General features: G+C 37.6%; 2 protein-coding genes across 11 annotated transcripts in view; one reads left to right on the plus strand and one right to left on the minus strand.

The window, feature by feature from the left end:
* prpf4 (pre-mRNA splicing tri-snRNP complex factor PRPF4) overlaps window positions 1-25,072 on the plus strand; it is a 67,296-nt gene that overhangs the window by 37,242 nt on the left and 4,982 nt on the right. For 3 of the 5 annotated variants that reach the window (XM_069933867.1, XM_069933845.1, XM_069933862.1), the window contains exons 12-13: window positions 4,052-4,159; window positions 12,079-12,218. In XM_069933867.1, the coding sequence (XP_069789968.1) occupies window positions 4,052-4,159; window positions 12,079-12,218 (248 nt within the window). Of the gene's footprint in view, window positions 1-4,051; window positions 4,160-4,288; window positions 5,347-12,078; window positions 12,219-25,072 lie in introns of those variants that run through there. The other 2 variants (XM_069933871.1, XM_069933852.1) reach the window with 2 other exon arrangements.
* LOC138761581 (E3 ubiquitin-protein ligase RNF183-like) overlaps window positions 148-25,072 on the minus strand; it is a 37,740-nt gene continuing 12,815 nt past the window's right edge. For 3 of the 6 annotated variants that reach the window (XM_069933932.1, XM_069933921.1, XM_069933940.1), the window contains 2 exons: window positions 24,507-24,581; window positions 20,822-21,175 (listed from right to left, as the gene is read on the minus strand). The gene's annotated coding sequence lies outside the window, so the exon portion shown is untranslated. Of the gene's footprint in view, window positions 369-20,821; window positions 21,176-24,506; window positions 24,582-25,072 lie in introns of those variants that run through there. The other 3 variants (XM_069933938.1, XM_069933949.1, XM_069933960.1) reach the window with 2 other exon arrangements.

Consider the following 25,072-nt stretch of genomic DNA (forward strand, 5'->3'; position numbering starts at 1 on the left):
AAACAGTCATTGGCACACAAGGCAGAAAGCTAGTCAGGGATAGGTTCCTGCCCAGAGTTAGAATTATTCTGTTGATCTTTTATTTGCTGTAGTGCCAGTTGATGAAGTAGACAAAGACGATGTGTCAAACAATATTCATGGCTTTTATTAGAAATTTATGGCACAATAATGAAAGACAATGGGTGCATACACAGTTATACCCAAGGGGAGTGTCTTTAACGGTAGAGATAATGCACAGCCAATGTTAGTACATCAAGGCTTGCCAGAGGGGAGACAGGCAGCTTAGCAGAGATTCACCACACTTGCTTCACTGGATTTGCTAGAACAGCTATATTCAGTGCACCATATATCTCTCTTTCCTGAGTGCTCTATTCAAATAAAACATATGGTTATAATTATAACATTAGTGTTAGCCTCTTAATAGTAAACAGGCAATAAAGGACCCATAATGCAGACAATCTGCAGATAGATGCAATGCAGTAAAACTCGCGGTATCCAGCACCTATGTGGATTGGTAGATGCTAGATAATTGAATTTGCCAGTTGCTTGAGACTACTTGTTGCATGATTGGCAAACTAACTGCAAGGAATGCCAATTTTAAACTTTTGTATTTTTTACCTATTTAATAACTGAGATTTTGTGGCAGTTGCTTGAATTCCAGATAATGAGAATTTTACCGTATGAGGGGGATTTCAGCTGCCCCAAGATGAACTTTTCCTCTCATTGATGTTGCTTGACCCACTGAGTTCCTCCAGCAGATTGCTTTTTTTGTTGTGAAAATAGTCTGACTGGAAACCAAGCATTACTGGACCTAATGTCAGAGAGTGTAGCCAGACAAGTAGTTGAAATGTCAGTAGGAGAGTATTTTGGAGTAGTGACTGTAACTCTAAATTAAGGTTCGTAAGGAAAGGAATAAGGAACTGACTTGGGAGCAGGCAACTTGCAATATCATAAAACAGATCCTGACAAAAATAGACTAGGAAAAATTGCTTACTGGTAGGTGGGCAAATGGGGGTTATTCAAGAGTGAAATAATGAGAGTTCAGTGCCAAGGAACTCCCATACAGGTGAAAGGTAAGGACAGCAGATCTGAGGAACCCTGGATGATGAGGGATATCAAAGGCTGAATGAAAAAAAGCACATGGCATGTATTGAGAACTAAAAATAGGAAAAGTTGTTGGGAAATGTATAGAAAGTGTAAGTGGGGCATTTATAAAAGCAGCAGGAGTCAAAAAGGATGCCAAAATATCTCTGATGGATAAAGTTAAGGAAAATCCACAGAATTTTATGTATATTGAGGGCAAGACGGTAACTAGAGAAACATTAGATCATTAGGGACAAAAGTAGCAATTTTTACATGGAGCCAGGTAGATAGATTCCTTAGAGCATAGAAGAATGAAGGGAGGTTTGCTAGAGGTATTTAAAATTATGAGGGGGATAGACAGAGTAAATGTAGATAGGCTTTTTCCATTGAGGATAGGTGAATACAAACCAGAGGACATGGGTTTAGGATGAAAGGGAAAAAGTATAGGGGAACTTCTTCACACAGAAAGTGGTGGGAGTGTGGAATGAGCTTTCAGCTGAAGTGGTGAATATGTGGGCTAATTTTTAACATTGAAGAAGAATTTGAACAGGTATATGGATGAGGGAGGTATGGAGGGCTAAGAACTGGGTGCAGGTCAGTGGGACTAGCAAAGAAAAAATAGTTTGGCATAGACTAGAAGCCCAAATGGACCTGTTTCTATGCTGTAATGCTCAATGGTTCCATAGTGAATACTTTCATCTGAATTGACTAAGGAGAGGGATATTGCAGTTTGAGGATTCAGGTGTTGTGATAATGAAATTTTTGAATATGTTGATTAATAAGGAGTAAAAACACAGTAAATGCTGGAGGAACTCAGCCAGTCTTGAAGTGTCCATAGGACATGAGCAAAAAAGCAGACAGGCATCTGAGGAAAGGCTCAGGTCCAAAACATCGGTGATATATCTTTACCTCCGATGGACGCTGTGAAACTAGCTGAGTTCCTCCAGCATTTTTGTGTGATTTTAGTACAATCACAGTACCTACATACTTCCTTGTTGCACTCTGATTCAAAAGGGGGTATTGGTTTGCTGATAAATCCCCAGGGTCTGATGAGCTCTATCTCAGGCTGTATTGCAAGGCAAGGGGAGGGGGACATTGCTTCAGCTCTGACAGATTTTTAAATCTTTGCCAGCCAGAAGTCTGAGATACAGGTACACAATCCTTTATCTGGAACCCTTGGGGGACAGTGTGTTCCGAATTTCGGATTTTTCTAGATATCAGAAAGCTAGATTTAAGCCCACTCTAATTGTGCTGCCATATTCACCGACACCCACTTCCAGTCGTGCTGCTGTCTCCCCCGTTGCCCGCCTGACTCACACTGCTGGTCTTCCCCCTTGCCTGCCTGACTCGCGCTGCCGGTCTTGCCCGCCTGACTCGTGCTGCCAGTCTCCCCCCCCACCTCGCCTGCCCGACGCGCTGCTGGTCTCTCTCTCCCCCCCCAATCGCCCACCCAACGCGCTGCCGGTCTCCCCCCCTCCCCCCACCCCCCTGACTCGCACTGCCAGTCTCTCGGCCGCCCGACTCACGCCAAGAAATTACAGGCCAGTGCATCTAATATGAGGACTATACTGGCAAAAATTCTAATGAATGGGATTAATATACACTCAGAAAGCAAGAATTAATCAAAGGTAGCATGGTCTCATTAAAGAGTGATCTTATCTGAACAATTTGAATTTTTCAAAGAGATGAGGTTCACCATCCTGTCGTTCCCATGCTTGATTTGCAGCCCTTCAATATCTTTTAAAATTTTAGAGCTACAGCACAGTAAAAGGTCATTCCAGCCCATGAGCTCATGCCACCCCAAATATACCAATTACATTTTTTTAATGCATTACAAAAAAGGTGCAGCATTACCCATCCTCCGGTCTTCTGGTACCTCACCTGTTGGCTAATGAAGATACAAAGATCCTTGCCATGGCCTCAGCAATCTCCCCCTCTGCTTCCCACAAAGTCTTTCTGGTCAGACTCAGGGGGTTTATCTACCTTAGAGTGGGCTTAAATCTAGCTTTCTGATATCCAGAAAAATCCGAAATTCGGAACACACTGTCCCCCAAGGGTTCCAGATAAAGGATTGTGTACCTGTATCTCAGACTTCTGGCTGGCAAAGATTTAAAAATCTGTCAGAGCTGAAGCAATGTCCCCCTCCCCTTGCCTTGCAAAACAGCCTGGGATAGAGTTCGTCAGACCCTGGGGAGCTACCAACTTCTCCTCCTTTATCATGTCAGTACGCTACAGGATATCACTATTCTTGTACCTGAACTCAGTAGCTCCAATAGAGGCTCCAATAGCTGGTTAAACCAGAGGCCATGAGTTCATTCCTTGTTGAAGCCTCATTTCTGTGAGGCAAAAATTGAACTTTTTTAGCTTCACAGTAAGTACAGATGAGAAGTATTCATTTAGGACCTCACCCATACCCTATGGCTCCAAACGTAGACTAATTGATCCTTAAGGGAGTCTTTCCCTAGTTGCCCTTCTTCTACTTATGGAATCTTCAGGTCCTCCAAAGCTGAGCTATCAGCGACTTAACTCCCAACAGGTCCTGATTCTGGCTAAGCCAATCCTTAATTTTTAAAATTCATTTCCTTGTTCTCAGATTTACCCTTGGCTTTGCCCTGCAATCTCCTCTAGCCCCATGAATCACTGTTTCAAGCTAACCTGTCATCTGAAGCCCTAACTCTCAACTTCACCCTTAACTTTTTATCTTTTTCCTCCAAAGTGACAACAATTAAAACCTACTCCTCTGTCCCATGACCCCAATCTGTTACTTGATAATGATCCTGTGAAATGCCATAGGGCATTTTACTCAAGTACAAGTAGTTACGATTCAGCAGTAATAGCATCAACTTCAAAAATGGAGTTAAGGGCATTCCAAAAATTAAGGACTGGAGAACATTTTTTATCATTGCCTTATTTACATGTCAAAATGTTGCCATTATGTCTGGCTCAAAGTTTTTCTCTTTCTGATCAGTGGCCTTGATGCCTTTGGACGACTGTGGGATTTACGGACTGGCCGCTGCATCATGTTCCTGGAGGGACATTTGAAAGAGATCTATGGAATCAGCTTCTCTCCTAATGGGTAAGATAAGTATATGTGAACATTAGGAAAGTCTTCAACAAGATATAACGTGGGAGGTTACCAAAGAACATTACAGGTTGGTTAAAAGTTGGATAATGGCATCATTAAGAATCTTTTTTTTAAATTTAGAAATACAGAACTGTAACAGACCCATTTGGCCCTGCAAGTCCAAGCCACCGGAGAAAACCAACATAGACACGGGGAGAATGTACAAACTCCTTACGGACAGCTTAGGATTCAAACCCAGGTCCAGTCTCAATCACTGGTGCTGTAAAGGCATTGCATTGACCACTATGCCAACTGTGCCACCTCGCATGTTAGCTTTGTTGTAGTTCTGTACAAAGAGTGTCCTCTGTGTATATAAATAATTTTAATAGTGTAATTGGTGTGATGAAGAAAATCAGGAGCTAGAGTTAGTTATGTGGAACGCAACAGTAAATTACTAAGCAGTAGGCAACAAATATGAAATTACATATTTTAGTTTTTAAAAGAACCACTGATTTAGATAGTCAAGGACTTAAAGGGTTAGTCAACGTGGGTTTGTGCATAGTAGGACATATTTAACAAATCTTACTGAGTTTTTTGAGGCAGTTACCAGAAATGTTGATGAAAAAAACATAGGAATAGGCTTATTGTCAAAGAACCACTGATTTAGATAGTCAAGGACTTAAAGGGTTAGTCAACGTGGGTTTATGCGTAGTAGGTCATATTTAACAAATCTTACTGAGTTTTTTGAGGCAGTTACCAGGATGTTGATGAAAGAAAGGCTTTAGATATTGTCTATATGAACTTTAACAAGGCTTTTGACAGGGTCCCACAAGGTAGATTATTCAGGAAAGTTCAGTCTCTCTGTACTCATGGGGTAATAAACTGGATGTGACATTGGCTTTATGGGAGAAGCCAGAAAGTGGTAGTGCATGATTGTATCTCTGACTGGAGGCCTGTGACTAGCGATATGTCTCAAGGATCTGGATGTTAGGGCCGTGGCCATGCTAAGGAGCTGAGCAGACATGCTTTGAAAGAGCTCTCCACAAAACGTACTAAAAGGATGGTTGGAAAGCTCAAAACCAGAATGTTAGCATCAAAAATGGATAAAACTGGTGCCAAATGACCATGGCAACCACAAGCAAAAACTGAAGAAGCAACAGCTCAGCCAGGAACATTGAGTGGAAGCCCTATGAGGAGCAACTCAGGAGAGGTCTTGGGACCAGCTGAACCCAGCAGAGCTTGGGGGGGGAGGGGGTGGGGGGAGGCGGGGTTGACCCAAGATATAACCAACATCCTAAACAAGATGGAAATTTTGTGCACTTGTTTCACAAGTGTATCAGAAAAGGTAACAGAAATCAAAGAAGTCTTGGAAGACTTAATGGAACAAATGACTTGTTCAGAGGCTGAGCTGGACAAAACAAAAGACAGGCTGAAGGCACTGAAAGAAAAAAGCAAAAACATGGGACACAGAAAAAAAGGATTGGTGGACAAGATCGACCATATGGAAAATTTTAGCAGATGTAACAGTGTAAGAATCATTGGACTGAGAGAAGGATTCGAGGGAAAAGATATGGTGAGTTTCTTTGAAATGTGGATCCCACAAATGCTGGGACAAGACAAGTTAAATGCGAAGCTACAAATTGAAAGGGCTCACCGGACCCTCGGACCCAGCAACCACGACCAGTCCTGGTAAGTCTTTTAAGTTACCGGGAGAGAGATGCGATCTTGGGAGCAACATATGAATATTCAAAAAATAATAATGGCCCATTAGGGGTGGACAATGCAAAAGTAATGTTTTTCCAGGACTTTAGCCCTGCCTTGGTCGAACAAGGAAAGGAATTTGACAAGATAAAGAGACAACTACGATCGAAAACTTTAAATATTCAATGATTTACCCAGCAATGTTGAGGGTGGATGTCTCAGAAGGCAATTGATGGATTTTCATGAATTAAGAAGAAGTGGAAGAATTTTTAAGGAATTTATTAAAAGATTAAAGTCACCAGCTGAAAGGACTGAAACGACCATTTCAAAAAGGGGCTAACTGAAAAACACTATCTTTTTATTTATATTAGTAATACTGAACTGTCTTGTTTTCACTGTTAAAAGAAAAACCATTGTGGTTTATATGGAGACCTCTGAAAAGATAGAAAAGTGGTAAGGAAGGGAGGAAGGTGGTAGCTCTGATTTTGGGAGGGGGGGCACTAAAGGGAGGGTTTCCTCTTCTTCAGAAGAACCTCTGAGCTTTTTTCATGGGCTTCTGGATACTATTGTCAACGTCACTGTCAGAGCTAGGGTTGTGTGTGTTTCTTAAAGGAGAAATGTATGTGTTAGAAATTTCTCCTAAAAGGGAAAAGTTAAAAATTTTAAAAATTGGAAAAATTTATTGTTATACAATATCTGTTTGAAAATTGTATGAATAAAACACTAAAGTTTATTAGTTTTAATATTAATGGGATTAACAGGGTGGTGAAGGAGAAAAGAGTCTTGACATATTTAAAGAAATTAAAAGTTGATATAATCATTTTGCAGGAAATACATCTTACCAAATTGGAACATGATGAAAAAGAGGATGGGTGGAACAAATAATATCATTTTCCTTTGGTTCAAAGGCAAGAGGGGTAGAAATTCTAATAAAAATACACCAGTGCTAATGAAAGATACTTCGATTGATCAAGCTGGAAGATATCTAATGGCACATTGTAAAATTTATGAAGAAGTATGGACATTTATGAATATTTATGCTCCAAATTATGACGATAAAGCCTTTATAAAGAATATAATCTTAAAAACAGCAGAGGGAAGACAAATATATTGGTTGGAGGAGATTTTAACTTTTGCTTGGACCCAATACTAGATAAATCTGCAAAAACAATAACGAGGTGAAAGCAGCAAAGACCACAATTTCATATAAGAAAGATCTAAATCTTATCGATGTATGGAGGCAATTTAATCCCACTGAGAGTCACTACTCTTTTTACTCAAGGGTGTACAACTCACATAAAAGGACTGACTTATTTTTAATGTCTGCCCAGTTAAAAAGTAGAGTGATAAAAACAGAATATTTAATGAGGCTTCTATCAGACCACTCCCAATATTAACTATAACAATAATGGAAAAGAAAGAGAATGTATCCAGATAGCATCTCAATACTACATTGCTTAAAAGAACAAACTTCTGCAAATTTATAGAGGCAGATAGAAATATTTGGTGGAACAAATCTGCCATCTACTAATAATAGTTTTCTGATATGGGACATACTCAAAGCATATTTAAGGGGACAAATTATATTCTATACGAAAAATCTTTTTTTTTCATAACTTTATTTATTCGTTCAACAAAGTTATTACATACAATAAGAAAAATACATATAATGAATGATAAAAAAATTTTCTTTATATAAAAAAAGAATCCCCCCCTCCCCCTCTCAGCCAACTCTCTGTAGGAGAGCCAAAGAAAGAAAAAAGAAAACTGAAATATATTTACTAAAATCTAATCAAGGTAAATCTAAATGTAAATATTCTAAATATAAAGACCACTTATTAAAAAAAAGAATAATTATCATGTAAAACATATGTAATTTTTTCCATTACTAAACAAGTTTTAATCTCATTATGCCATCTATTAATATCAATCTCATTACATTTTTTTGCAACAGAAACACAAAAGCAATTTGAAATTTATGTAATCCTAAATCTTTCAAAGGATTCAACTCACCCAACAAAAATATTGTCGGATCCAGAGGTATTTTGATCTTATACAAACGTTCCAAAAACAATTGAATTGCTTTCCAAAAAGATTGTATATGTACACATAACCAAACAGCATGAAAAAAAGTTCCAACCGAATTACCACACCTAAAACAAGAGTCTGATTTACTAAAACCATTTTTTTTTTAACTTTTAAATACAATTGATGTAAAAAATTGTAATTAACCATTGCATAACGAACATTTATCAATCTAGTAACACGATCATGACAGATATCTAACCAGTCATCCTCGGAAAAAATAAGATTAATATCCTTTTTCCATTTAATCTTAGATCTATCCCATCCCTTTTTTTCCATACTTTCCTGTAATATACATCAATGAAATATATCCCTTCTTTGGTGCAATCACAAGAAAAGATTCAAATTTAGTCAATTTAGGTTAAATCATATTTCACCAAATATTTGTTTTACTAGAGATCGAAGTTGATATAAACAAATAAAGAATTCTCATTAATACCAAAATCTTCCCTCATTTGATTAAATGATAAAAATTGACCTTCTTTAAAACAATCCCCAAAATTTTTTGTACCTTCAGATTTCCAATGTAATAAACATTGATCATACATTGAAAATGGAATAAGTTGATTATTATATAATGGTGTTAAAGTCAATAATTTACCCTTAGAACCTATCATTCTATTTTTCTTCATCCATAACTTTATTAAATGTCTTAGTATAGGCACGTTATATTGTTGTAATAAATTTAAATTCCACCGAAACAAAAATTGATATATTTCAAATTCAGAAATATTCGCCATCTCAATTTTAGCCCAACTAGGGGGCCGTTCCAAATCCATTAATAAACTAATAAATTTAAATTGAGCTGCCTCATAATAATTTTGAAAATGTGGTAAGCGTAATCCCCTAACGCATATTTCCAGGTTGGTTTATTCAAAGCTACTCTCGGAAATTTATCCTTCCATAAAAATTCCCTAACCATTTTATTTAAATTTCAAAACTATTCTTATTAAGTAAACACGGAATTGACTGAAACAAATATTGTATACGTGGAAAGATATTCATTTTGATTGTATTTATTCTTCCAATTAAATTTATAAGAAGATCCTTCCACTTAATCAAATCAGCTTTGATCTTTTTCATTAATGGTACATAATTTAATTTATATAAAGATTGATAATCAACATCCACATTTATACCCAAATATTTAATTCGATCAGTCCACTTCAAATTAATAATATTCTTATAAACTGAATAATCTCCTTCACCTATCGGTAAAATTTAACTTTTTTCCCCAATTAACTTTATATCCAGACAAAGATCCATATTGTGTTAAACATTCCTTCAAGTGTAAAAGTGACTGAGCTGGGTTTGTTAAATACAAAGGCTTCTTTTACTGATTTAGAAATTAAATCGGCTATGTTGGAAATACCGAATGGAAAATCACCTGGTGATGATGGGTTTTCGGTTGAATTTTGTAAGGTATTTTATGATGATTTATCTACAGTGTTTGGAGATGTGTTACGACAGATTAAGGGACATTATGATTTACCTGAATCATGCTCTAGTGCCTTAATTACTGTAATCCCTAAGAAGGATAGAGATCCGTTAAAGGTGTATTCATATAGACCAATTTCTTTGTTGAATGTAGACTATAAAATAATAGCTAAAGTATTAGCGAATCGATTGGCCAAATTTTTACCTAAGTTGATCAAACAGGTTTTATAAAGAATAGGTATGCTTCAGATAATATTCTTCGAGTGATTAGTTTGATTAATATACATCGACAGTGCCCTGACCATCCGATGGTGATATCTCTTGATGCAGAAAAGGCTTTTGACAGAGTTGAATGGAACTTTTTATACGAAAAATCTTAAGAGGGAGCATATGGCAGAAGTTAACAGTTTGGAGAAAGATATTAAAGAATTAGAAAAAAAAAGTCAAAGAACAGGACTACAAGAAGAATACAGATTACTGGAGAATAAAAAGCAATACAATACAAACATAAAGGGCAGAAAAGGCTATATTAAAAACTAAAGAACAATACAATGAGTTAGATGGACAGGCGCACAAAGTTTTAGCTTGACAGATTAAAAGAGGAGTAATCAAGAATGATAAATGCTATAAAAATAGTATATGAGCAAAAAGAAATTAATGAAATTTTAGGCAATATTACATGAAATTATACTAGGAGGTGAGAATTGAATGTCGAACTTCCAAAACTAGAAGAGAGAGAATTAGATACTCCCTTCACAAGGGAAGAAATCGAAAAGGCCCTGGGCACCCTACAGGCTAATAAATCACAGGGGGAGGATGGATTTCCACATGAATTTTATAGACAATTCAAAGAATTATTAATGGATATCCTAGACCAAGCAGTGGAAACACAAACTCTTCTGGAATCATTCTCAACCACGATTATAACAGTGTTACCAAAAAAGAATAGGGACCCACTAAAACCTTCATCATACAAACCAATATCACTGTTAAATGTTGATTATAATATACTAGAGAAAGCATTGGCTAATAGTTGGGGCAATACTTGTCAAAACTGATACATAGAGATGAATCAGGTTTTGTTAAAGGAAGTTATTCCACAAATAGTCTAGGAAGATTATTTAATATACACATGACAAAATCTGAACAAAACCGAAGTATTACAGTCTCCCCTCCCTAGACGCTGAAAAAGCTTTCAGCCATTTGTAATGGCCATTTTTATTTAAAACACGAGAAAAATTTGGTATAGACAGAGCATTTATAAATTGGATAAAAACTTTATACAATTATCCACAAGCTAAAATAATGGCAAATAATCAGATGTTGATGATGTTCCCCTTGAGTAGATTGAGCAGACAGGGATGCCTCCTTTCTCTAGCGCATTTTTGTTTAGTAGCTGAAACACTGGTGGAGATAATAAGAAGGGATCCGGATATAAAGGGCTTCAAAGTCGGGCAAGAAGAACACAAAATCAGTCTATTTGCTGTTAATGTGCTATTGTACCTATCAGACCCAGCTAAATCTTTGGAACCATTACAAGGAACACTAGTAAAATATGGAAGAATATCAGCTATATAATAAATATGGATAAAAGTGAGATAATGCCATTAATAAATTTTGAATATGAAAGATACTAAAAAGGAAGTAAATTTAAATGGAAGATGGATGGAATAAAATATCGTGGAATAGCAACTGACAATAATTTGCAAAATCTGTTCAAGCTAAATTATGTTCCTCTTCTTGGGAAGAGAGAAAGAGACCAACAGAAATGGAGAGACTTACCGATTACTTTAGTGGGAAGGGTTAACTGTGTCAAAATTAAAGTGATGCCAAGACCTTTTTTCAATCGCTGCCTATTCCATTACCTAAAAACATTTTTTAATCTACTAAACAACCATATTAGACAGTTCCTAAGGAATAATAAGATTCCAAGAATTGCAATGGAAAAACTGACATGGGACTACGGGCTGGGAGGACTTAGACTTCCAGATTTCAAAAAATATTACCTAGCTGCACAGACTAGATTTCTCACGGCCTTCTTCACAGGCCCTTGGGTTCAAATGGAAATATACTCAATGGAGGTCGGGGAAGCAAAGGACATTATCTATAAATTGAGTTTCATATCACTAAAGAAAAAGACAGATAACCCCATTCTAATACGTATGATTAGAACATGGCAAGAAATTAATGAATGTATAGGAAAAAAATAGGGATATCAATGAGAGCGCCACTGTGTAAAAATGTGTTATTGCCTATGACAAAGGTATAAGATATATTAAGGACTGCTACATGGAACTCTTATGTTCTTTGAGCAATTAAAACACAGATACAGAGTGGCCAATGGGACCTTCTTCTGTTTAAATTGTTCTTAAAGAGAAAGATGAGGACTAACGTTGACCCCACCTGAAATTAATGAAACTAAACAAATGGTCTGGGTGGGGAATATACCCAAATATATTAAAAAAATGTACTATGCTCTCCAGAGTGGAAGTGCAAAACCATGGTTGCAGAAGTCAAGGAAAAGATGGGAGTTGGACTTGTGTGGGATGATTTCAGAAAGAAGCTGGTCAGATTGATGTAAGGGCAGTATGATGTCAATTATAAGTGCAAGATATGGACTGGTTCAGTATAATTTTTTTACACCAATTATATCTTATTCCTCAAAAGTTACGCAGATCAAAAGCTAAAATTTCAGAGATGTGTTTCAGATGTGGGACTGAGACAGGAACTTTTCTACATGCCACATGGTCGTGCACGAAAGTGAGGCCATTATGGCAAGAAATCGCAGAAAAATTAACCAGGGTAACAGAAGTGGCCTTCATAGGCAGCCTGGAGCTATATCTATTAGGTAATTTTATAGAAATAAGCAACAAATTGACTAAATATCAAATCTCATTTATAAAAATAGCACTGATGGTAATGAGAAAATGTATCACCATCACTTAGAAGTCCGACTCCTTTCAAAATAGCACAATGGACTGTGGAAATGAACACCTGTAAACCTATGGAAAAAATTACATATCACTTAAAGAATAAATATGACACTTTTGTAAAGGTCTGGCAGCCATATCTGGACCACAGAGGGGCCCAGATACAGTAATAAAAAGGAACAAAAAAATTATACAAAAACGTTGATTTCCCCATTTGTACTCTATATATTTAAATTATATGTGAGTTTTGACAGTAAACATATCTGTATGTATGCAGGGAGTGAGGGACTGTTTTATTTTTCTTTTTGTTGTGTTTATAAGAAAAAGTTTAATATATTGTATATTTAAAATGTTACTATGTATATTTTTGAAAAAAAATCAAAAAAATGTCCAGATGTTAATGTAGTAAATTGGATCATCAAGTTTGTAGATGACACAAAGATTAGAGGTGTAGTGGAAAGTGAGAAAGGCTTTCAAGGCTTGGAGAGGGATCTGGAGCAGCTGGAAAAGTGGGCTGCAGATGGAATTTAATGCACACAATTGAGAGGTGTTGTATTTTGGAAGGGCAGACCAAAGTGGGGCATACACAGTAAATGGTAGGGTACTGAGTGGTGCCGTAGAAGAGGGATTTGGGAATACAGATGCATAAATTCCTGAATGTGGCATCACAGGTAGAATCAGGATTTATTGTCATGAACAAGTCACGAAATTCAGTATTTTGTGGCAGCATTATAGTGCAAGCATTCATATTAAAACTATCATACAATATTACTATAAAAAATAAAATAATAATAACAATAATGGTGCGTGAAAAGCAAGGCAGTGTCTTTGGATCATTGATTATTCAGGAATCTGATGGCAGTGGGGAAGAAGCTGTCGTTGTGTCGCTGAGTGCTCGTCTTTAGGCTCCTGTACCTTTTCTCTGATGGTAGGAGAGTGAAGCGGGCATGGCCTGGGTGGAGGAGGTCTTTGAGGATAGAGGCTGCTTTTTTAAGACATTGCCTCATGTAGATGTCCTCGATGGAGTGAAGTCTGGTACCTGTGATGTAGCAGGCAGAGTTAACAACCCTCTGAAATTTATTCTTATCCTGAGAGTTGGCAGTGATGCAACCAGCCAGGATGCTCTCCTGTAGAGGTTCACAGGAGTCTTCTGTGACATTCTGAACCTCCTCAGGCACCTCACAAAGATAGGATTGTAAAGAGGTACATTGGCCTTCATAAATCAAATTATTGGGGGGGCGTGAGGGAAGGAGGTGGAACGAAGATTTCTCCCTGGGGGAAATTTTTAAAAGCCCGAAAATAAAAAAAAATTTAAATAATCAACAGATATTAAAAACCCTTGGAGCCTACCTGTAATGTGCTAGATATGATTGGAAGAAGAAATAGGACAGCAAAAACGAAATTAACAGTGAGTAAAGAAGTGAAGAAAATGGAGAATGTATGGCCTACCTTAACATTGGAGCCTGGGACTCAAGTGCTGAAGCCTCCATTGACGATGTAGGCAATGACAGCCTTCCAGAAGCCAGCAGCAATGCCACCTCCTCGTTGAACTGAGGAAGTTGGCTCTGGAGCTGTTCAAGTCCCTCAGAATGTCGTACATGCACGAAGGGTTACCCCCGCGCAAGCTTGAAAAGGAACAACAAGCTTCTGACTAGAGACTTAACATTGCCACCTCTGACGCTGGCAGAATGGAGGAACTACAACTTGGGACAGAGCTGTCAGAAACACCTGGTTTTTTTTGACATGTAGTGACACAGAAGAAAAAGGAGATCAAGAGAAAACAGGTAAAGATGAAGAGTATGAAGAAAGTCAAAGTGTAACTATAAAAAATATTTCTTCATTAATGATGGGGCAATTTCAGATTTTAAGATATATAGAATATTAGAAATTATGTGAAGGATGTTAGAACTGACATGAGGAAGTAGGCTGCAAAAGTCAATAAAGTTAAAGAAAAAGTTCAAAGAATGGAATTGGATGTGCAGATTATTAAAATAATGTGAATATTTATATGAACAGAGTTGAAAGGGTTGAAACATCTGGGAATGAAATAAAACCATTCGATAGATTATAATGGGATTTTCTTTTTAAAGTTTTGGAAAAATTTGAGTAGGGTCAATATTTATTGACTGGATTAAAATAATAAATAAGAACCCTACTGGGAAAGTAGTAACCAATGGTCAAATGTCAACAACTTTTTGATTGACTAGATCAAGTAGACAAGGTTGTCCATTGTCACTGGCTTTATTTGTTTTAGCAATTGAACCCTTTGCTGAATTCATAAGACAGGATTTAAAGATAAAGGATATTAAAGTGAATCAGGAAGAATATAAAATAAGTTTGTTTGTGAATGATGTTTTAATTTACTTAACAGATCCATTAAATTTGTTGTATCAATTTAAATTTAGATTAAAAGAATATGGAGAAATATCTGATTATAAAATTAATTGTGGAAAAAGGTAAAATGATGCCTTTACTAAAGGAGATTATGTAAATTGTAAGAAGTTGATTGATTTTAAATGACCAGAAGGGGAATAAAATATTTATGTATTCAAATGGAAGCTGAATTAAATAATTTATTTAAATTAAATTATTCTCCATTGTTAAAAAGAATAAATTAAGATTTGGAAAGATGGAATATGTTACCTATTTCTTTAATAAATTCAGTAAATTGTGTTAAGATTAATGTTTTTCCAAGAATACAATATATTTTTCATTCAATTCCTATTCTAATTCCTCAAAAATTAAATGATCGTAGTAGGAAATTTTTATGGAAAGGAAAAATGACAAGAGTTTCTTTGGATAAATTAACTTGAAATTATGATATAGAAGGTTTGCAACTCCCTAATTTTGTGAATAATTATAAAGATGCGTTTTGTTAATGTAATGTTTGATTTAAATAAAATTCCAGCTTGGGTATATATCTCTTCTCTTTGGCTTGGCTTCGCGGATGAAGATTTATGGAGGGGGTAAAAAGTCCACGTCAGCTGCAGACTCGTTTGTGGCTGACAAGTCCGATGCGGGACAGGCAGACACGATTGCAGCGGTTGCAGGGGAAAATTGTTTGGTTGGGGATGGGTGTTGGGTTTTTCCTCCTTTTACTAAAACTTAGTAAAATAGGCGAACCAACCCCACAAGATTTTATTTATAAATGGAATTTAAAGTTGTTAACAATGAATAGAGAAACTCCCATATTGAAGCATTTCATTGAGCTTTGGACCAAGGTTGATAAAGAAATTGGGGGAGGAGATTTACTGTCTGGAGAAACACCATTATTTCAGAATGGACTGATTCCGTTTTCCATTGGAAATACATTTTTAAAGATTTGGCAGGGTCAGGGGATTAAGAAGATAGAAGATGTTTTTGAAGCCGTAAAATTTATTTATTTTAATCGAAAAAAGATTTTGTATTGAAATATTTATGGTCAAGAGACATTATTACCAGTAGAGACAGAATTTGAATCATTGTTAAGTAATGGAAATATAAGAAATTTATTTCAATGAGGTATAGGTATAGGTTAGATAAAGGAAAACCCAAAAAATAGGGCTTCATCATTCTAGACAAAAATGGGAAGTCGATTTGAATAAACAAATAGATGAATGAGATTGGATTGGGATATGTGGAGAAAATATGAAAAGTACAATGAAGGTGAGATCTAGAATGGTGCAATATAATTTTATTCATCAGGTATATTTAACTCCATATAAGTTTTTAAAAATTGAATCAGACTCTTACGAATTTATGTTTTAGGAAGAAGTTGGTACATTTTTGCGTTCTACTTGACACTGTTCTAAAATTAAACCTTTTGGGTTGGAAATAGGTAAATTATCGGAATGAATATTGGAGATTAAATTCCTACAGGATCCAGTGTTATTTTTATTGAGTGATATGAAGGGTTTTAAACCTAAACTGAATTTGAATATATATCAAAAGAAGTTTGTTCAAATTGCTTGAGCAATAGCAAGAAAATGTATTGCCATAACTTGGAAGACTGATACAGATCTGGGTATAGAAAAATGGCACGTTGAAATTCGGAGTTGTATACCACTTGAGAAAATTACTTAAAATTTAAGAGACAAATATATATTTTGGAAGATATAGGGCCCTTATGTACAAAATATGGGGTGCTACTATTTAATTGAGGATCTGACATTCCCTTTCTCCTTAAGGTCTCAATATATAAGAAACTTTTCAGTAACAGGTACTCCTGTTGAGGTTCTTTTGACCCTTCTTTTCTCTCTTTTTTCTTCTTTTCTTGTAGAGGTATAGAAGGAGGGGGGCAGGTGGTGGTATATAGGGAAGTTTTCTTATCTTTTTATATGCCACATGTATTTGTATTGAATTGAATTATTTTTCATTATGTGCTTTATTTGTGTGGTTTTAAATCTATAAATAAAATTTTTAAAAATTTTTAAAAATAAATCAAAGTATTGAGTATAGGAATTGGGATATTATGGTAAAGCTGTACAAGACATTGGTGAGGCCAAATTTGGAGTATTGTTCAGTTTTGGTCAACTAACTACAGGAAAGATATCAATAAAATTGAAAAAAATGCAGATGATTTACTAGGATTTTGCTGGGACTTCAAGAACCAAGTTACAAGGAAAGGTAACACAAGTTAGGACTGAATTCCGTGGAGCATAGAAATATGAGGGGAGATTTGATTGAGGTATATATAATTATGAGGGCTATAGATAGAGTAAGTAGGTTTTTTTCCACTGAGGTTAGGTGAGATACGAACCAGAGGACGTGTATTAAAAGTGAAAGGGGAGAAGTTTAGGGGGAACATTCAGGTGAATTTCTTTACACAGTGGTGGGAGTATGGAACGAGCTGCCAGCTGAAGTGGTGAATGCAGGCTCAATTTTAACATATAAGAAAAATTTGTGCAGGTACATGGATGGGAAGAGTATGGAGGGATATGGAATAGGTGCAGGTCAGTGGAACTAGGCAAAATAATATTTTGGCACGGACTAGATGGGCCAAAGGGCCTGTTTTCTTTTCTCTGGTTCTATGAAGTGTTACAGAGATCCATAGGCTTGGGTGGGAAGGGGATAGATTCATAACTAAGACAAAAGATTTTGAACAAAGAGATGGGGAAATTCTCTTCAATAGAAATATACCAAATGTTGCAAGGAAACTCATATGAAATCAGAGATAGCGATTCATGTAAAATGATTGAATTTGTTAAAAATTATTGCTTGATCAGGAGGACCCAGCATGGATTTGTAGGTATCATGCCTGAATATTTTTTGAGGAAATTATTAAATAATGGACACCTGAAATTTTTATCGAACTTATTTATATAAACCCAGCAGATATATAAAGCACCTTGAAAGAAACAGCAGTTGAAATTGAATCTTATGGAATTGATGGCAGCTGTTTTCCTAACCAGATTAATAAACTGAGGCAGGTGATGGAGGAAAGGCTAGGGATATCAAACAGGAGCTCAAGTTGTCTGGGTTTCAGTGATCTTCCTCAAAAATCTGTATTTTAGCCATTGTTATGGATTACTAGCATTGAAGGTAGGTTCAGAAGACATTCACGAGGATGAGATTGTTCTCTCATGAACAACTTTAAAAGTTAAATTTGTACTCATTGGAGTTTAGAAAAATTTGGAAGTGTGAAGGGATAGATGTTGAAGAGTCCTGAACAAGCGAACAAGAATTGGGTGGGGGGGGAGCTTCATTTTTTTTTAAATGGTGCATTAGAATTTCTTCTTGCAGTGTAGAGTGAATCTCTGGAAATCTTTACCTTAGAGCAGGGGTTCCCAACCTGGGGTATATGTATCCCCAGTGGTACATTTGCACTTTTCAGGGGGTACATTGGGTCTGAGAGAATAACCACTACTGTACAATACATGGTGTTGTAATCGGCAGTCAGATTGCACAATCTTGTGGTTTTTTTTAATCTTTATTTTTTAGGGGTACACAGGAACGTATAAAAATGCCTAAGGGGTACAGAGGAACAAAAAGGTTGGGAACCCCTGCCTTAGAGGATTATGGAGGCTAGATCATTAGAGGTATTTAAAGAATAGATAAATATTTGAAATATTGTGGCATTGAGAGCTGAAACAGAAGAGGAATGAAACCTTGGGAAGATCAGTCATGATTGAATTGAATGGCAGGACAGGCTTGGTCAGGTTCCTATTCTACTTTCTTGGACTTGAATTATGCGTGTTATAAAGGCTTTTAATAGCAAACAAGGTGATATATCCAGTTTTGTCAGTGATGCAGTTACAACAGATAACATGATATTGGAGAACTGGTTAAGAAAAGGAAGGGGCTATATACGCGGTATAGGCAACAAGGAGAAAATGAGCTACTTCCAGCGTATAGAAAGTGTAAAAGATTGCTTAAGAGGGAAATTAGGAAGGCAAAAAGAAGACATGAAGGTGCTTTGGCAGATAATGTGAAGGAAAATCCAAAGGCTTTCTATAAGTATATTAAAATTATAAGGATAGTAAGGGATAAAATCATACCCCTAGAAAATTAGAGTGGTCACCTACAGTACAACTCTGATTATACAAAATTGGATTCTCAGAAAGCCTCAATTATCCAAATTTTAAAAAAATTTTGGATAAATAAAGATATCTGAAATCCTCACTTTTCGAAAAATTTTTTGGAGCCGAACCGACCGGGGACGTTGAACCTCGGCAGTGGCAGCAGTGGACCTCGGGCTCCCGGCAGCAGCAGCGGCCCTGAGCTCCCGGTGCCCGCAACAGCGAACCCCAGGCTGCTGCCTCCCGCGGACCTCAGGTTCCCGGTGGCGGCAGTGACCTTGGGCTCCTTGCGGCAGTGGCAGCAGCACCAGACTTCAGACTCGCAGCGCCTGCAGCAGTGGATCTCAGGCTCCTGGCGCTGACAGCAATCGACCCCTGGCACTGGTGGGGACCTCAAGCTCCCGGGCAGGAACGGGACCCTTGGCTCCGGCACGAGCAGGGCCTCAGTGGGGAGGGGGTCAGTGATCAGTGGTGGCCAGCATTTTTTTCGGGTGAAAATTAAACATTTTAATGCTTAAAAAGCCTTACCTTGTTATTTGTTATTGTTTAAACACTGTTACAAGTGATTTGCTGTTGCTACATGGCTGTTTTTTAAAAAATGACTGGTTCTCCGAAAAAACCGGCTGGACCATTTTGAATAATTGGAGTTGTACTGTATGTGTGGAGCCTCGCAAAATGGGGGAGATCTTGAGCAATTTTTTGCATCAGTATTTATGCAGGAAACTGGTATAGTGAATAAGGATGGAAGGGAAACAAATACAAGTGTCATGGAACATGGAGTTTAAGAAGAAGGAGATGTGTGCTGCCTTGCAATGAATAAAGGTAGACAAATCCCCTGGACCAGATATGATATTCCCCCACACCTTGAGGGAGACACATGTTGAAATTGCAGGGTTCCAGGCGGATTCATTAAAAATGTCCTTAATCATGGAAGAGGTGGAAAGTAGCTCATGTTGTCCCGCTGTTGAAGGAGGGTTCAAAAAATAAACCAGGCAGTAGAATGGTGTCAGTAGAATGTAAATTATTTGAAGAATTTCTGAGAGATAGGATATGTAGATATTTGGACTAACATCAGCTGATCAAGGACAGTCAGCATGGATTTATGCATTGTGGGTCATGTTTAACAAATTTTGTAGAGTTTTTTGAGGAAGTTGCCAAGAAGGTTGGTAAGGGAAAGGCTGTGGATGTTGATTAATAAGGCCTTTGCCAAGGTTCCACATATGAGGTAGGTTCAGAAGGTTAGAACACTAGGGATACAAAGAGAGGTTGCAAACTGATTTTGAAATTGGATTGGTGTAAGAAAACAGAGTGTGGTGGTGGATGGTTGCTTCTCAGACTGGAGGTCTGTGTCAAGTGGTATGTCTCAGGGATCTGTATTGGGACCATTATTATTTGTTATCTATATAAATTACCTAGATGATAACATGGTGAATTGGATCAGCAAGTTTGCTGCTGTCACAAAGATAGGAGGTGTAGTGGACTGTAAGGAAGATTTTCAAAGCTTGCAAAGGGATTTGGACCAGCTGGGAAATTGGGCCAGTAAATGGCTGATGAAATTTAATGCAGATAAGTGTGAGATGTTGCACTTTGGAAGAGCGAATCAGGGTAGGACATACACAGTAAATGGTAGGGCACTGAGAAATGCGGAGGAGAAAAGAGATCTGGGAATACGTACACATTGTTCCCTGAAGGTGGTGTTGGATGTGGACAGGGTTGCAAAGAAAGCATTTGGCATTTTAGCCTTTTTATATCAAAGTATTGAGTATAGAAGTTGGGATGTCATGTTGAAGTTATTCAAGACATTGGTGAGGCCACACTTAGAATATTGTGTGCAGATCTGGTCGCCCAGCAGTAGAAAAGATATCAATAAGGTTAAAAGAGTGCAGAGAAGATTTACTAAGATGTTGCTGGGTCTTCAAGAGTTGAGTTACTGGGAAAGATTAAGCAGGTTAGGACTATACTCCTTGGAACGAAGAAGGTTGAGGGGAGACTTGATAGAGGTTATAAGAGTGTGAAGGGTATAGACAGAATAGATGTGAGTAGGATGTTTCCACTTGGATTGGGGGAGATAAATAGAAGAGGTCTGAGCTTTAAGCTGAAAGGGGAGAGATATAAGGGGAACATTAGGGGAGTTTCACTCAGTGAGTGGTCAGAGTGTGGAATGAGCTGCTCTGTGATGTAGTGAATGCAGATTCAATCTTGGATAAATACATGGAAAAGAGTGGTCTGGAGGGTTATGGAATTCGAATAGGTCAGTGGAACTAGCTGGTTTTATTGGTCGGCACATATCAGAAAGGTCGAATGGCCTATTTTTCTGTGATGTAACATGTAGATTGATCAAGCAAACTGTGGCAAATAGGAGATCATCCACTGCTGACCTAGAAAAAAAACAGAGGAGTACTTTGTAAAGGTTGAGGCGCTAGAAATGTTGGTGGTCTACAGAATCTAGAGAGGTGGGTTTCATTATGTATATGATGCCATGGGCAAATACAGAGATCAGTCGAATTCTAGCCTTCACTTTTAAATTATTGGAATGTAAGGGAGGCTCAAGTTCTATTAAAGCTCTGCTAAATCCAGATTGCAGTTTTTTAAGATGGTTTGGAGACTGCACCATAGGAAAGATAAATTGGCCTTGGAGAAAATCACACAAACAAGGGATACATACCCTGGAGCAGGGGTGGCCAAACCATGGCTCACAAGCCACATGCGGCTCTTTGACCTTTAATATGAGGCTCGCTGCCGGTCTCTGGCCCGCCCAACTCGCGCTGCTGGTCTCCCCCCACCCTCACCCGCCCGACTGGCACTGCCGGTCTCTCCCCCTCGCTCGCCCGACTCGCATCTTTAACAGCCTGATATTTGTAGCATTGTATTTTATTCATAAAAATATATGATTATAATAAGACTAATTTTGTAAGGTGGAAATCTGATTAAAATATCTCTCATTTTTTTGGTTTACCTTTTTTTACATATTTGTGTCTTTGTGATTACTGAAACTAATACAAATTAACAGTTTAAAAACTGCAGGCATGAATAAATATTATTGCATTTAATATCCATTTCTTAAAATTTATATAATTTTTTTGTTACAAAATGTGTACGTCACAATAGAAACGTATGTGTGAACTTTGTTCTTGTCCTGCGGCTCTCAAGCATCTGAGCTTTATCGTTTGTGGCTCTTACATTAAGCAAGTTTAGCCACCCCTGACATAGAGTTTCAAGAGGTTTATGATCAATGTAGGGTCATTGTTAGAGAAACTAATTCTGGTTAGTGAATTGAGATTTTCTAAACAATTGAACCTTTCAAGAGTAGCACAATGAAACTCTTCTGCTTACAAATGGTTAGGGATTTTTACATCTTTTAGAAATGGCAATTAATGTCAGATCAACTATATGCTTTATATGTGAGATATTTTGGATTTTAATTGATCAAAGATCTTAAGGGATATAGGAAGAAGGTGAGAGTAACTATAAATTAATTGGTTGAACAGGCTTTGGGGTTGAAATTATCCATTTATGCTCCTTAATGTGATTTGATGAATACTGTATATAAATGGAGGATAAACTGTGTACAGGAGTTGGTATGGAGAACAGCCATTTTTTTAAAGATGTAGTATGGTAAGAGGTCCTTCCAGCCCATTAGTCCATTCTGCCCAAATACACCCATGTGACCAATTAACCTACTAACCTACTTTGGAATATGGGGAGAAACCAAAGCACCCAGAGGAAACCCACATGGTCACAGGTAAATTCTAAAAACTCCTTATAGACCATAGTGGATTTGATCCAGGTTTGCTGGCATTGTAATAGTATTGCACTAATCTTGCCATCCCCACAGTTTTCCTGTATTATAATTTCTGCAGTCTTTTACATCGTTCAAGTTTATTATCATCTGATTTTATGTATACAACCAGCCAAAACAGCATTTCTCTGGACCACAGTGCCCAGACATACACACACAAAACACATATCGCATATCGTATATGCATTGATATAATTTTATATATTTAAATATTTTGGGATGATTTACTCAGTTATAGTTTATAATTTTCAGTTTGTGAAAAGAAGCCATTTCCCAGCTTGGCAGCCCTGATTTTGATGCTCCTGTATCTCCTTGATGGTAGTGGGTCAAAGATACTGTGCTTTGGATGAAAAGGTGCAACAACAATTCTCTATGCCCTATTTAACCATGCTCTGGTAAATGTCACCAATAATGGAAAGGGAGACCTCAATAATCCTCTTTGCCATTTTATGATCCTTGTTATTAAGTGCTCCTGTAAAATGGGGGCCGGTAGCCTTACCTTCTTCAACCTTCTTAGGAAGTGAAGGTACTGCTGTGGGCTATATGCTAGGTCTTCTATCAGCATGTTGACAGCAGCTAATTTATAAAGTGAAAGGACACTGTAAATAACTTTCTCTGCATTTGGCCTTTATGAAAATTACCCAGTGAACTCCAAAGTGTGGTGCCTTTCTTCCTTCCTCAGGAAGCAGTGAGTGATGGCTGGTATTCTGCATGCTTTTTAGCGGACGCAGATGCAGAATTGCAAAAGTAACCGATGTTCTTGCATTCATTTACAAACTTTGCTGATCAAAGTCCAATTTCTCCTCTATCTCTTGACTGCAAAGTTTCCAAAACATTCTAGGGAATGCAGAGATCAATATCTTTTTAAAGGGAAGGGTGAAATCATAGCTTTGACTCTTTTGAAAAGAATCTCTGGTGTTTGTAACTTATGACATGTTACTGCAATATGTTGCTCAAAATAGGCAAGTGTAGGAAGTCTACAGATTTGTTTGAATTATTTAAAGGCATAGAGAAGAAGGTAGTTGGGGCAGTAGCTGACCTTGACCAACACTGGTTCCTAGAATGCACAATTTGAAAATATGAACAAATATCTTCAGGTGTGATTATATGTATAATTTCCAGAGAATATCAGTCTTCGCTGTAAGTCACAGGTAATGTTTAGTGTTCAGTCTTTGCTGGGCTTATAATGGTGACTGAATCAATACCAGACTCCTGAAACAGATGTTCTGTTCCTGGCTCCATCATAGCCTGTGATTTCCAAAGAAAACGATTTAAGAATGTTTTTAAGAATTATGGGTGTCCCTGGGGCATGCATGACCATTGAAGATAGAGATGGAATATTGGGTATGGTGTTGAGAACCTCAAGTTCATTCATTAGGAAAAGACAAAGCTGCAGTGTAAATGAAACCCCCCCCCCCCTTGCAAACTGTCCTTCCAGCTGCCATTTCAAGCATAATCCCTCCTGTAGCAGAACACGTAAGTCTCACGTTGTTCTGAGAACCCTTGGAAATGGAGGGATCATAGATCCTCAGGGAATTCCTAAAAAGAAATGCTGTGCTACTTTCTACCTAACAAGTACAACTGCTGCACTTTTCAATGCAGAATGAATAGGTATAACAAATTCCCTGCATTGGAGGCATTATCTGAACTGCTCAGTATTCCTGTAAGATATGCGGAAAATTCTTTTTATCCTATTGCTGTGTGTTGTGTGCAGACCTCCCTGTCTCCCTGCAACATGTGCATACACTCTCCAACCATAATCCATCTGCTTGTGGTCTCCACATAGTGTGTGTGAAAATTACCTGTACGGTGTCTGGAACCACGTAGCCCCTCTGTATTGTGTGAAGACCCCTCATCACATTCACACCAGTTCCAACAATCTCCACATTATGTGTGGAAATTCCACCAACCTCTTTCCTCTTTGGTATGCAGACCCTTTCATCCTTGCACATGTGTAGGCCAACACCCTCTTCCCATTCTTCTGTCTGCAAACATATAACAAATTCCTTATCTATCCATGCATTTCTTCCCCAGTCCCCCACCTCAATGTCCCCCTGTAATCCTCGATTCACACAACAGGGGTCTTTCAACCCACTGATTATATGCCAACTATGAAACATCCATTAGCGCTCCTACAATGCTGACCCCATTTCATTCTCCTCTCATTCCCAACAACTTACCAAGATTCAGTCATTCAACCTACAGAACACAGTGGCCAACTAATCTACCAGCCAACATGGCTTTGGGATATGGGAGGAATTTACAGAGAATGTGCAAACTCAGTGCAGGCTGTGCTTGGTCGGGGTCGAACTGTGGTTGCAGGGGCTGTGAGGCAATAACTCTATGCTGTCCCTGTGTGCTTTATTCTCAATAATGTGGGGCAATTGATGATACTCCTTGTATATTAAAGGAACTCTGGGCTTGATATAATCCTTTGATAAACTACCAACTCTTTGTGGTATGTCTCACACTGCAG

The sequence above is a fragment of the Narcine bancroftii genome, chromosome 1, assembly GCF_036971445.1.
Source record: "Narcine bancroftii isolate sNarBan1 chromosome 1, sNarBan1.hap1, whole genome shotgun sequence".
Classification (NCBI taxonomy): Eukaryota; Metazoa; Chordata; class Chondrichthyes; order Torpediniformes; family Narcinidae; genus Narcine; species Narcine bancroftii.